This window comes from Gouania willdenowi, chromosome 18 (genome assembly GCF_900634775.1).
Source record: "Gouania willdenowi chromosome 18, fGouWil2.1, whole genome shotgun sequence".
Taxonomy (NCBI): domain Eukaryota; kingdom Metazoa; phylum Chordata; class Actinopteri; order Blenniiformes; family Gobiesocidae; genus Gouania; species Gouania willdenowi.
In genome coordinates, this window is record NC_041061.1 from 3,974,908 (window position 1) to 3,989,604 (window position 14,697).

The window sequence follows — 14,697 nt, forward strand, 5'->3', positions numbered from 1 at the left end:
TAAATCTAAATTTAAATGTTAAATCTAAATTTAAATGTTAAATCAAAATGTTAAATGTTAAATTTAAATGTTAAATCTAAATGTTAAATTTAAATAATAAATCTAAATTTAAATGTTAAATCTAAATGTTACGGGTGAAACTAAATATTTACCTAATATGCCAATTCACCGGAAGTACCAAAATAAAAGCTCATTGATGGAACGAACATCACAAACTTCTCAAATGTTGCTGTAAATCTGATTAAAAGTAACACGAGAAAATTCACGTACGTTTTTTTAAACGTGGTTTGTTGCTAAAGTGTTTATTGTGTAACTTTATAATGGAGTCCTCATAGAAAACACGCTGAGGCGTGGTTGTGTAAGGCCCAGTTACTGTAGTCTGCTCTACTGTAAACACTGGGTGTGGAAACAGCCTGGTAGGGATTGTTTTTTCAGAAATGAAAGTGAAACCTTTGTGGGAGCAGGAAACGTCCTAACAGTAGCAGCAGTCCTACTTCTCTGGTGAGCTCATTTCACTCCAAAACATGCACTTTTATCCTTAATGTATTCATGTTTGTCTTTAACTGGTTTTGAATGAAGTTCAGCTGAAACTGAAGCAGAAAAGTTTCATTATTTATGATCCATTCTGGACAAACCTTTAGAGTGTTTGTGTGAACCAATGGGAAAGACACACAGAAGCCATTACATAACTAACACTAACTCAGAGAAAGAAAAAAAGGCTTTTTTGTGTTTCTGAAAGCATTTAGTGTATTTAAGTTGCTTGTTTTTGTATCTATTTTGTATGTGTATGTAGCCGGTATTTTTTGTGGTCATCTTGCATTTTTGTGTTTTTGATGTTTTTTGCGTTTATGTTGTCGTTTTATATATTTTTGCTGTCTTTCTGCTTATTTTTGTTGTTTCTTTGAGTATTGAATGATTTTGTGTTTGTATCTGGTATTTTTTCAATCATGTTTTGTTTGTTTTGTCCTTTTTTGTATTTTAATGTCATTTTTGGGTTTTTGATGTCGTTTTTTTTTTTTTTTTTTTTTTTTTTTTTTCCATTTTTGTTGTTTTGTATATATTTATGTTCTTCTGTTTTATTTTAGTTGTTGCCTTGAGTATTGAGTGATTGTGTGTGTTTCGTTGTTGTTTTGTGTACGTATCTGGTATTGTTGTAGTAATCTTGTGTTTTTTTTGTTGTCCTTTAGTGTATTTGTATGTCATTTTTGCATTTTTGTTGTCGTTTTGTGTGTTTTTCTGTCATTCTGTGTATTTTAGTTGTTTTAACTTACACCGTTTTTCTCTCGCTTGGTTTATTTTTGTTGTTTGTGCATTTTTGCAGTATTGCTTTTAATGTTTTGTGCATTTTTGTCTTCGTTTTGTAAAGATTTCTGTCATTCTATGTATTTAAGTTGCTTGTTTTGGTATCTATTTTGTATGTTTCTGTAGCCAGTATTTTTTGTCGTCATCTTGCGTTTTTTTTGTTGTCATTTTGTCATTTTTGTGTTTTTGATATTGTTGTCTTTTTGTGTATGCACATGGTCTGTTGATGTCTTTTTGTAAGTTTTTTTTTAGTCATTTTTGTGTTTTTGATGTTTTTTGCGTTTATGTTGTCGTTTTATATATTTTTGCTGTCTTTCTGCTTATTTTTGTTGTTTCTTTGAGTATTGAATGATTTTGTGTTTGTATCTGGTATTTTTTCAATCATGTTTTGTTTGTTTTGTCCTTTTTTGTATTTTAATGTCATTTTTGGGTTTTTGATGTCGTTTTTTTTTTTTTTTTTTTTTTCCATTTTTGTTGTTTTGTATATTTATGTTCTTCTGTTTTATTTTAGTTGTTGCCTTGAGTATTGAGTGATTGTGTGTGTTTCGTTGTTGTTTTGTGTACGTATCTGGTATTGTTGTAGTAATCTTGTGTTTTTTTTGTTGTCCTTTAGTGTATTTGTATGTCATTTTTGAATTTTTGTTGTCGTTTTGTGTGTTTTTCTGTCATTCTGTGTATTTTAGTTGTTTTAACTTACACTGTTTTTCTCTCGCTTGGTTTATTTTTGTTGTTTGTGCATTTTTGCAGTATTGCTTTTAATGTTTTGTGCATTTTTGTCTTCGTTTTGTAAAGATTTCTGTCATTCTATGTATTTAAGTTGCTTGTTTTGGTATCTATTATGTATGTGTCTGTAGCCAGTATTTTTTGACGTCATCTTGCGTTTTTTTTGTTGTCATTTTGTCATTTTTGTGTTTTTGATATTGTTGTCTTTTTGTGTATGCACATGGTCTGTTGATGTCTTTTTGTAAGTTTTTTTTTAGTCATTTTTGTGTTTTTGATGTTTTTTGCTTTTATGTTGTCGTTTTATATATTTTTGTTTCTTTGAGTATTGAGTGATTTTGTGTGTTTCCGTCATCGTTTTGTGTTTATCTGGTATTTTTTCAATCATGTTTTGTTTGTTTTGTCCTTTTATGTATTTTAATGTCATTTTTGAGTTTTTGATCTTTTTTTTTGCATTTTTGTTGTTTTGTATATGTTTATGTCATTCTGTTTTATTTTAGTGATTTTGTGTGTTTTGTTGTTGTTTTGTGTATGTATGTGGTATTTTTGTAGTCATCTTGTGTTTTTTTGCTGTCCCTTTGTGTGTTTTTGTCATTTTTGTTGTCGTTTTGAGTGTTTTTCTGTCATTCTGTGTATTTTAGTTGTTTTAACTTACACTGTTTTGCTCTCAGTTGGTGTGTTTTTGTTGTTTGTGTATTTTTGCAGTAATCTTTTTACGTTTTGTGCGTTTTTGTTCTCGTTTTGCATAGTTTTCTGTCATTCCGTGTATTTTAGTTGTTGCTTTGTGTTTTTTTTTATTCTCTGTGTTTTTGTTAATATTTAGTTAATTTTTGTTCTTTTCTTTTTTTGCATATTTTCTGTCATGTTGTGTGTGTTATTGGAGTCAGTTTGGGATTTTTTTATGACCAGTAGTTACACTTTGGGTTTTATTACATTTTTTTAATAACACGTTACATTTCAGGATGTTACATATCTGTGTGTGTGTGTGTGTGTGTGTGTGTGTGTGTGTGTGTGTGTGTGTGTGTGTGTGTGTGTGTGTGTGTGTGTGTGTGTGTGTGTGTGTGTGTGTGTGTGTGTGTGTGTGTGTGTGTGTGTGTGTGTGTGTGTGTTCTCCAGCTATCATGAGTCTGCAGATGTGTCACTGCGGGTGGAGTAAAGTCACCACTTACCATGGACTGAGGGTCCATCAGGGGAAGAAGGGCTGTACCCCACAAGGACAACAAATCCCCCAGTTTGACCAACACTTCCTTTCATTCACCTACATGGGACCGAGGATCAAAGTAGAACCTCCTTCCTTCCTGGAAACATTCATCACACCGGGTCAGTTTTGTGTGCGTCTTGTTTCGTTTTGTGTATTTCTTTCGTTAAGTGGGTTTTAGTTTTCATTTTGTGTATTTTTTAAATAGTTTTCTCTTGTTGTTGTCATTTTGTGTGTTTTTGTTTACGTTTTGTGTAATTCTTGGATTTTGTGTGCTTTAGTTTTCATTTTTAAAATTGTTTTGTTTTTGTTGTCATTTTGTGTGTTTTGTTTACGTTTTGTGTAATTCTTGGATTTTGTGTGCTTTAGTTTTCATTTTTAAAATTGTTTTGTTTTTGTTGTCATTTTGTGTGTTTTTGTTTACGTTTTGTGTAATTCTTGGATTTTGTGTGCTTTAGTTTTCATTTTTAAAATTGTTTTGTTTTTGTTGTTGTCACTTTGTATATTTTTGTTTTCCATACCAGTGTCCAGTACCATATGGTTAGTTAGCTTAGCATGTTGCGGCGCTAGCAGAAACCAAGCGCAGTTATATTGGTCTTTCTTCAAACAATTTCCAACAGATTTCGTTCCTCGGGCACAAACGTCAAACTTTATGTCGGCGAATGAGCAGCATCGACGGAGAACTCCACTGAAAGAACTTCCTCCTGCTGCAGAACACAAGGTAGAACACGAGCAAACCTCTGTCAGTGTGAACTAAAGCTGCTCCACAATATAAATATCTACACACGTTATTGACTTCCTGACAGGGTTTGGCTGTTACTCCAATCAAGAAAATGGAGATTTCCTCAGCCAATCAGGCCGCAGTATTGGAGCTAATGAAAGCATGTAAGTACAATCTTTTATTTTTATTTCTTGATACTAAAGCAGCTCCAATCAGGGTTTTTACAGCTGATCATTGATCACCAATCACATAATAACTAGAATATTCACTTTTCTTGAAGAAAATGCAAGTAAGGATGCAGGTACAGGCCAGCGTTGCACTGCATTAGCTTAGTATTAGCTTAGCATTAACATTGGCCTAGCATTAGCAATAGCATTAGCCTAATATTAGCATTAACCTAATATCACCATAACCCAGCATTAGCATGTACCTAACAATAACATTAGCATTAATCTAGCATTAGCATTAACCTAATATTTGCATTAACCTAGCATTAACCTAATATTTGCATTAACCTAGCATTAACCTAATATTTGCATTAACCTAATATTTGCATTAACCTAACAATAGCATTATCATTAATCTAGCATTAGCTAACATTGTCAATAACCTTTCATTAGCATTAGCTAGCTTTATCATTACCAATAGCATTAGCCTAATATCAGCCTTAACCTAGCATTAGTATTTCCCTGGCTATAGAATTAACCTAGCATTAGCATTAGCCTAACAATAGCATTAGCATTGGTCTAGCATTATCTAGCTTTAGCATTAGCCTAGCTTTAGAAATAGCAATAACATTCATCTAATATTAGTATTAACCTAGCATTAGCACCCACCTAGCATTAGCATTAAACTAGTATTAGCATTCGGCTAGCTATAGCATTAGCCGGACATCAACATTAACCTAACAATAGCATTAGGAATAATCTAGCATTAAAATTAATCTAGCATTAGCATTTGCCTAGCATTAGCATTATCAAGCTTTTGCATTAGCCTAATGTTAGCAATAGCAATAATGTTAGGCTAATATTAGCATTACCCTAATGATAGCATTAGCATTAATACAGTATATATACTATAGATTCTAATTTAGCATTAGCCAAGTAATAGCATTAATCTAGCAATAGCTTAACATTAGCAATAAGGTGGAAAAATGTTGAAAAAACGAATAACTGTCCTATTATTTCTCATTAAATAACATTGTTTACTAAATAGTAATCTGAAAATATTAACCACTTTTTTTTCTATTACAGCGCGAAAACAAAACAAAAAATGGTGTTTGTTAACAACTGTGTCCCGCCCTTTAACATTTCAGTTCAACAAAAATAAACGTGTTTTAAAAAAGTTACGTTTTATCTAATGAATTACAACAAACCAAGCTACGTCAAATTATTTTTAATTATTCAACTAGATGAATGCACTACTATCAATATACGTAAACCTGAACAAACTCTGATATTAAAGACATATTTTTTTTATTGAAACATGAGATTGGGATTTTTTCCATTATTCCTACAACTGTTCGGACACTTATCACGTCATGGTAACGTACTTGAATCGATCGGTTTTAACGCCTGATCGCGATCTGTTCCCAACATCCGACTGATCGGAGCGTCTCTGCTGACTGAATGTTTGTAGGAAAACTAGCTTTTGACATCAGATTTGTCTTTCTTTCACAGACGTTGAAACTCAGACGAGGAACGAGGTGGACAACTCAGAGGTGGAACCCGACTCCAAGACTTATTGAGTCATTGCTTTTAGACGCTAACAAACGGAATATTCTCTTCCTGTGTGTGACAGTTTTCCTCCACAGCCGACCCTGAAACGAGCCCTGCAGAAAAGACAGGAACAGACGTTGGCTGGTCAGGTACGCAACACAACAGGAACACACAGGGCCGTAAGCACCACATTTAGGGTCCTGGGTACTAACCATTTTGTTGGGTCCCTACTGAAAGTCATGAACACTTTTTTTTTTTTTTTTTCGCCCCGGAAACTATACTAGTATTTTTTTTCTTCTTCACAATAACCCAGAGGTTTCCAACCGTTTTCGGGTCGTGACCCCATTTTGATATCACAAATGTCCGGCGACCCCAGGTACATTTCTTTTTCTATAATTACTTTTTGATCATGTTCATTAAAGTGTTTTACAAATACAGAATAGCCAGGATTAGTGCACAAAGGGTGCCACCTTAGATATTTTTATACTGCACTGTATTTATATTTGAGAAAGTATAGGATACAGTTATTTGATATTTATTGTATGTGATGTGTATTTGAAAAATAATGATATTTCAAAACAATTTTGAAATAGAATTTTAATCCGTTTTACCTGTTTTTTGTTGTTGCAGTTTTTACCAATTACTAGATATTACACACAACCAAACACATCTAAGTCTGAGAAATCCACCCAATGAGCGCTCGTGCGTGAAATGGTCCCTCCTTTGTCCAGCTCTGATTGGCCAGGGCTAAAGCCCGGTCCCATAGTGTTTGATATCACCAATTTCTACAGGCTCTGAGCTTTGTAACGGTGTGTGTCAAGCATTCTGATTGGTCAAAGCATTGCTGAACTAAACAAATGAGTAACGGTGTCTAAGAGTGGAACCAAAAATAGCCTTACACCTGGTACAGCAGAAACTGGAATAAACATGGACGTGTTTATTTCAAGCCAAATGGCATCACCTAGTGGTCAAACATAAGACTAACAATGATTGGAATCAATTCGACTGGCATATTACAGTTACACACTTGTTTCCAAACTTCATACATTAGTTCAATCATTTCAGCTTTTTCAGCCTTCCCTAATGAGAATTGACTTTATATTTGATGTAAATTGCGGACTACAGATTTCTGTATTTAAAACATGGTTTATTGTCACCCAGTATCATACATTTCCATAATTTCAGATCATCTGTAACCATTAAGGGTCCTACTTCAATCTGTAATAAAAAATAATAGCCATGTAGGTCATGTAGAAGCTTGGAAAAAGGTTGTTTGTTATGGGTTTGTGATTTTTGGAGAAAAGAGGCTGGAGTAGAAGAGGTTAAAAGATCTGCAACAGCGGATTGTATCTGATCCAAAGGTCAAAATGTAAACGTCCATGTCAGCTTTTAGAATAATGACCAATACCATTAATAATAATAACAAACTAGAGAGATAGAGAATATTATTGACCCATAGATCTCTTCGGCCATTATTTGTTGTGGGTATGGGATTTTTGGAGAAAAGCTGTTAGGGCTTAAGAGGTTTTAAAGCTTGTGTTGCATCTTCTCCTTTGGCATCATCTGAGGATCCTTCTTGTTTTCCATCCTTGATTCTTGGCACAAGTGAGCAAAAAGAGAGACTGCAAGAATGCTGGCTGTAGTTAAAGTATGTACAGCATTCTTCTTCAATAAAGCTTGCGTATTAGCCTATATAAGGTAAAGAGATGCCTTGGCTTCTTCTTCGTAAACAAATAATGGACCGACTTACACAACCAAGGAATGTGAAAAACAGATGTATTCTTTAAAGGAGACGAATAATTTACCACACTTGTGTCGTGTTTCTTCCTCGACAGCCTTTGAGACTCCGGAGCGCATTTATCTAACTAGCAGCAAGGCTTGCAGAGCGCTGGAATTCTCTCATCCTGAACAGCAGGTGACGGGGATTAGTTTGTGTGATTCTGGATTCAGGATAAGTTGTATCTTACCTTCTGATTATAAATCTAGGTGGACCATGTCATTGAGTCCTCAACCTTTCAAGATCAAGTAACTCAGCCCCGTCCAAGCGTGAAAAAGGACAAAGACAAAAACCTACATAAGGTACGACCTTTTAAGATCAAAATACTTGTGAGATGCTCATTATTATCATGTATTTCCTTTACACTCTGTCCTGTGTCTAGACGATTGGTTGGTTCTGACTCGGATATGCCCGATATTTACGGTTTTTTTTAACGATAACTTCTGATACCAATAAATGCGATCTCCTCAAACAAAGTTCAGTTTGCTCCAAAAAAAAACAAAAACGCACAGAATGAGAGAAAGATGTACGAGTAATAACAAGAACACCCAAAAAGTACAAAGACGAACACAAAATAACGCCAAACATGACAGGAAAATGTACAATACAAAAAAAAGTCAAAATTTGATGAACTTTCCAGAAGTTCTCAACCTTTTCAGCCCACAACCCCCAAAATAAAGTTCTGTGATAACCACATTTATTTATTTATCTGAATAATATCCACTTTTATTCAGTTTATTTTATATATATATATATATGTATATATATGTGTGTGTGTGTGTATTATAAACATGTAAATCCTTGCTTTAATCCAAAAAAATCCTAAGAAATCGGTTGAAAGTTGCAAATTAGAGTGGTCAAAAACAGACAGAAAAAGTGGTCAAAAGCGTTCAAAATGTCAATATTGGGACAATTAGTTTGACCTGGAAAATAATGGGCATTACACATCGTGAATGTGGTTAAATTGGCAAAAATAAGCATGAATTATGGTGAAAAGAGGTTAAAAGTGACAATAATGGTTCAACATGTGGTGGAAAGAGTTTATAAGTGCCAGAAATCAAACAGGAAAAATAAAATACTCAAACTGAGAACAAAAAAATTAACTTGGAACTATTTGGATTTAAAACAAACAAAAATGAACAAGACACACAGGACAACTACGAAAAATATACAAATATATATGGTGGAGTTGCAGAAAAAGGGTTCAAATAAACAAATATTGGGCAAATTGTTAAAAAAAAAAAAATAATAATAATCTTTAGTTTCTCGTGAGCTCAAGGTTGATAACCCCTGCTATGACGGAACAAAGAATGTTCCGTGCATACATATGTTAGGATTTATCCTCTTTCCTATTTTCTACATTGTGATTTTTCCTGCTGTAGACCAGGCACGCCAGCCTGGCTGTGGAAACCCTGAAGAACATCCAGGTCAGAGAGCAAAAGCTGAGTGAAATCAAGCTCTCAGCTCGAGCCTGTAAGGTGAGCAGCCGTGGATAGTGACACACTACAGGTATACGGCTCTAGTTACGACACTTCTCCCTCATTCCAGGGACGTCTGGATGACGAGCTGATGGAGATCAACAATGTCTTCTCGGAGGTGATGGAGGCCGTGCAGGACGCCTGGAAGAAAGCCGTTAAGCCTCTGGAGGAAAGGTTGGTCTGTGTTTTCACTTCCTCCTCCTCTTCCTCAGTAACGCGTCACACACATGGTTTATTCTCAGGAGGCGGAGAGTGAAAGACGAGGCGCGCGACATAATTGGACAACTGCAGGAAGAAATCAAACGACTCCAAATGACCATCGAGGAGCTGAACAAACACCCGACTCTGCAGGTTGGCTGAGTAAATGACATGTTTAACGCATTTCACCCTTGGGGTCAATCTGACCCCACAGATATTTGCCTCCAGAAAAGGATTTTCAGAAAATTGTTGACCGAGTTTTTGTGTCAGACACTTTTATGCTTAATCGATTGTACTCATCCAATGAGGAAAAGTCATGAAATATGAAGCAAAAAAGAGAAATAAACTATTATGTTTATGAATGATAAACATTGAATGGGGTCGAATTGACCCCAAGGGTTAAAGTAGTGTTGTTAGATTTAGTTGAACTCAAACAATGTGTTTGATTTCCATCTAAATTTCATCCAATCAGCAGCTAGTTTTGAAAAAAAGGGCGGGACATGGTTTTGAATAAGCCAATCAGAAGTCAAACTGCAAATTGGGGGAATTTGAGGAGTATTGAACAATTATAACTTTTTGTGAGAATTATTTATTGGAATTAAGCAGTAATTGGGAGTAATTTTACATAACTGCCTCATATCCAAACATACTGTATGCATCCATTCAGACTGATATGGGTCATTTCAACAAATTTTTTAACGCACTTTGGTCTCAAAACTTCTGAAATTTGTATCAATGGACACACTGTAGATTTTAAATTGCATGAGATATGATCAATTTAGTGAGGGGGGTATGTGTCAATTTTCATGCTTTCTTCCATTTTCAGCTTCCAATATCTCAGGAACTACATCACATAGTAAACTGAAATTATGTACATTAATACAGCTCCACCTACTCTCTCAGAATATACAACCAGGTCTTTTATACGTCCTATCTGGTGGACATAATAGCTTCTCAAACCTGGAAACACCACTAATGATTAGTCGTATATATGCATTGGATCTTGGGTGAAAGTCTCTTGATATCCTATTTTCATTGGTCCATAACTGCATGTAGAAATGTAAGAAAAATCTTATTTCTGTTTTAATTTATAGTATAAATATAACTCTTTTTGTGGGATATAAAACTATTTTTCTTTATATGACTTCTTCATTTTTATTTTGGACCCAACTTTGGGTTATTTCACCACTCGCAGATATTGAAAATTCATCACGAGGCCATTGCAGCTTGTCTCTGTGTCTCAAAAATCATGTATTATTAGTTTTTCATAAAATATACATTTGTCTATTCTGAGAGAGTAACTGGAGCTGTATTAATACATTCTGAATGTATGTTTCCTATGGGATGTAGTTCCTGAGATATTGTCATGTCTTGGTCAGATTTCTCCACAGAGGTCATCAGATACAAAGTGGGAGGAGGTGAAGTTGGACACGTGCGTGTCGCTGGGTTCTCTGAGAACCACCACGTCCTCCATGATGTCACAGATTCAGCGCTCACTGGAAGGACTCTGTGCCCTGGGTCAGACTTTAACCTGTCATCCTTTTTTTACCAGCAGCAGCAGCAGCTTTATATTAACGATGATACGTCAATGTTTCCACAGAACTCAAGAGGATCCCAGCATTTACAGGTTTGTTTCGTATCCCTTTATCACCGTTCATCCTTCTGAGAAACATGTTTCCATTCAACTTGTAAATATTCTTTTCTCACTATTTTGAGGAAACATAAAACTCTACAAGGACAACATAGTCAGGGTTTTCAGACATAGGCAACTGGCGGCCCGGGGGCCACATGCGGCCCTTGGTCAAAACAAAATTGTAATTCATGAAGTTGGAAGTTATACGAAGAGCATCAAAAAACACAAAACGACAGTGAAAATGCACAAAATGTAAAAAACAAAAAAAAAAAGACAACAAAAAACAATACAAAAAAATATTCATAAAACACACAAAATGACAGCAACATATACAAAAGGACTTCAAAGACACACACAAATGCACAAAATGACAACAAGAACAGAAAAAATATAACGAAAACACACACAATGACATGAAAAACACACAAAAAAAACAACAATAATTTGCCACATTGACGAGAAAATCTACAAAATGAATTTAAAAACACACAAAATGTGTGTTTTCAAGCTTGTGTTAATGCTCAGATTGGTCATTATTTTAAATACTTTTGTGGCCCCCGCTGTGATAGACATAGCCCACCTCTGCTTTAGAGCATCCAACTCAGCCTGCAGGAGAAAGTAAGAATAACAGACAAAAACATGAATTATTGTGTAAATTACCAAATAATTCAGTTGTCGATATCTCAAATTCTCCAATTTAATGAAACTCAACAATATTTTTTAGGCTCTGAATAAATAAAACATTAAGATATTAGTCAAGAATTTAATGGCAAAGTTTATCTTGAATGAGCAAAATATGGCAATTTATTGTGAAAGAGGGCAGAAATGTGGAAGAAAAAGAGGCAAAATGTAGAGCAAAAAGGAAGCAAGTGTTATTTATTGGTATGTATAACTTATTTGGATTAAAAGTGGCCAAAAGAAATCAAGAAAGGACAAAAATTGGATAAAAGTGTCAAAAAGAGCTTCGTAGTAATAGTAAAAACATCATATTTATTGGCAAAAGGAGCTAAAGTCTGAAAAATGAGATAAAGGAAGTTGCAAAATGACCAAAGGAAAAAGGTACAAATGAGTTAAAAAGTTTCCTCCTCTTAAGGTTTTCTGGGTGAATAATAATACAAATTAAGACAAAAAGAGCCACATGTTGAGAATCACTGACTTAATACCAGCTTCTCCATGGTGTCACTGATAATGATAATATAACAAAAGGCCATGGCTGAATTTTTGTCCCAGTCCACCTGTGTTGAGTACCGATACCGATTCACAGATACCGAGTATCGGTTCAAATGTGAAAGGTGCCCATCCCTAGGGAGTGTTAACCTTTGCTGTTGCCTTGCAGTGGATGTGAAGCTGGACCGGGACTCCGCCCATCAACATCTTGTCATCTCCGATGACTTAAAGTCTGTGAGCGACGGCGGAGAGAAGCGAGAACTTGCCGATGTCGCCGAAAGATTCGACACGTTCGCCAGCATCGTCGGACTTAACGTCATCAAAGGAGGGAAGGCGTACTGGCAGGTGGACGTGGGCGATAAAAGCGGGTGGGATCTGGGCGTGGCTAGGCGGGACGCGACCCGCAAAGGGAAACTCAGGCTGGACCCAGACAACGGCTACTGGGTCACCGTGCACTATGAAGGCAGCAAGTACGCCGCCATGTCGTCTCCGCCCCTCAGGCTGCGACTCGGGGCCAACCCGGGGACAGTGGGCGTGTTCATTGACTACGAGGAAGGCCTGGTGTCCTTCTACGATGTGACGAACCAGAGTCACATTCACTCGTTTACGGAGTGCTCATTCAGAGGTTACGTGCTCCCGTATTTCAGCCCTCATCTGAAACAGAAAAATAATGCAAAGCCTTTGATTATCTCTGCTGTGTGAGAGAGAGCTTAGAGGCTAAACGTTAGCTTTAGAGGCTAAATGTTAGCTTTAGAGGCTAAACATTAGCTTTAGAGGCTAAACATTAGCTTTAGAGGTTAAACATTACCTTTAGAGACTTAACATTAACTAAACATTAGCCAGGGTTGGGATCAATTACATTTTTTGTTCCAATTACGTTTTCAATTACCCATGTTCAATTGAAATTCAATTAAGATTACAGTGATCAATTACAATTAATTACATTTATTTTTCATCTTCATAAAGTCAATTACAATTACATTCTCATTTACTAAAGTTCAACTACAATTAATCACAATTACTGAGCCTGAAATAAATAACCTAATAAAAGTTATCCTTGCTTTTGTGTTAGCTTTCTGTTAGCATCTCTTATGGTAATGGGTCCTAAATCAGCTGTAAAATACACTAAAAACAAATGTTTATCATCTAATTTCTTTTCTATCTATTGATTACCTTGTTAGGCTTCATAATCAATGAAAATATAGGTTTTAATATTTTTGGTGTGGGAATCTGAGCCTTATTTTGTCAGTAAACACCACAGTTTGGTTTTTAATGACATTGTAAATGACAGTTTTTTTTTTTATAGAATTTTAATGCAAATTACAATTACAAAGTCAATTATGATTACAACAGCAACATATTTTTAAATTAACGATAACAACTATGCTTACTTCATGATTCTTCTTCTATTTGTCATTTATGGGATTACAATGATAGTCGACCCCAACCCTGACATTAGCCCTATACTGCTGCACCAGTGAAGCCATCGTACAAAAAAACACACGTTTAGTTGATCACATGAAATAGTTTTGCACTGCCGGGCTTTGCGTGTGTGGGTTGTTTGAAGGTTTTCTTTGGATACAGTTTGCTGGGATTAACATACAGTAGGTTGACCATATTTAGATTTTCAAAAAAAGGTTACACATTTCCTTTTTGTTTCCATTTCATGACTAGTAAACGTCCAAAAGTCGTGCGAAAAAAAATGGTCAAATGAGTTGAATTTTGTGGGATGCACTGAAATCAAGTAGATTTTCCATACGATTCGTCTTGCGTCCATTTGCTAAACTTGACATTAACAATAAAGCACCATAAAAATATGGGATATTGTTCCAAAACATGCCGGTATGGCTTTAGTTTGTGTGGTGTAGATATTTCCATTTGAAGGGGTTGAAGTTCTTCACATAGCCTCATTTTATGTAATTTACGTGAAAATTTATATTTTTGTCTTTGTTTACTGGGAAAAATTGCATGTGATAATACATGGGATATTATGTTTGTCATAATACAATTTCTGCTTTATTTTGTCTGTAACAATAAATAAAACAACAATAATGAATGAATTTTGTAATGTCTGTCAAGAGTTCTTACTATGAACAAGAAAAAGTTGGTAGATTTGTCGCGTTTAATCAAAGTCACGGCAAAAAGTCACAAAACATGTAAAAAGATGTACTCCACCATGTGATGTTTGATGAGATGAGATGAGATATCCTTTATTCGTCCCACGAGGGTACATTTGCATTTCAGTTACATGCCCTGTCCAAGAAACATGAAAATGACAATGACAATCATATAACGTGGGGGGACAGGAGCAGAGAGAACTGTGGGTCGCCACTAAGGCAGCGCCCTGGGGGAAAAAGGCAGATCCAGATGAGAAAAAACCCTTGGCACACACAGTAGTGCACAGGAGTCCAACGTGTATCTCGCCGCAAACATTTCACCAGGACAGGCGGGCTCACCTCTGCCCGTTCTCCTCGTCCAAAAAATTTGGGCAATTGCATTGACGCCTTTATTTTGTTATATACAAAGAGGCAAAATCACATCAATACTTTATATTTAAAGCAATTCTTAAAGTGGTTGAGAATTGATTTAAAACAAACAAAAAAATGAGCGGTTGATAATAATAAGAATATTTGATCTAATTAATTTATGTATTTATCCAACATTTAACATTGGTAGACGGAGATTTACTGTTTCATTATTTCAGCAAGTTGAAGTTGTTTTCCTTTTGAATAATACCTTAAGGTTTTTTTTCAGGAAATTTACTTTGATCTTCTATCATCAAAGC

The 14,697-nt window shown here is 35.3% G+C and overlaps 1 protein-coding gene across 1 annotated transcript; it reads left to right on the top strand.

The window, feature by feature from the left end:
• The first annotated feature begins 443 nt into the window (after positions 1 to 443).
• On the top strand, positions 444 to 12,873 carry LOC114480526 (E3 ubiquitin-protein ligase TRIM39-like). The gene is made up of 14 exons (XM_028474749.1): positions 444 to 501; positions 3,139 to 3,342; positions 3,841 to 3,941; positions 4,027 to 4,105; positions 5,621 to 5,661; positions 5,742 to 5,808; positions 7,495 to 7,574; positions 7,646 to 7,738; positions 8,819 to 8,914; positions 8,985 to 9,088; positions 9,157 to 9,265; positions 10,492 to 10,630; positions 10,713 to 10,739; positions 12,082 to 12,873. Exons 2-14 carry the CDS (start codon positions 3,144 to 3,146, stop codon positions 12,612 to 12,614), a joined length of 1,668 nt encoding a protein of 555 aa, XP_028330550.1. The 5' UTR covers positions 444 to 501; positions 3,139 to 3,143; the 3' UTR covers positions 12,615 to 12,873.
• Positions 12,874 to 14,697: the final 1,824 nt, after the last annotated feature.

What these genes read in the sequence shown, in the direction of transcription:
- LOC114480526 (XM_028474749.1), top strand. Translation starts at nt 3,144, where the DNA reads ATGAGTCTGCAGATGTGTCACTGCGGGTGGAGTAAAGTCACCACTTAC. An exon ending in GGAAACATTCATCACACCGG is followed by an intron (nt 3,343 to 3,840) that starts GTCAGTTTTGTG and finishes AATTTCCAACAG; the next exon opens with ATTTCGTTCCTCGGGCACAA. An exon ending in TCTCTCATCCTGAACAGCAG is followed by an intron (nt 7,575 to 7,645) that starts GTGACGGGGATT and finishes TTATAAATCTAG; the next exon opens with GTGGACCATGTCATTGAGTC.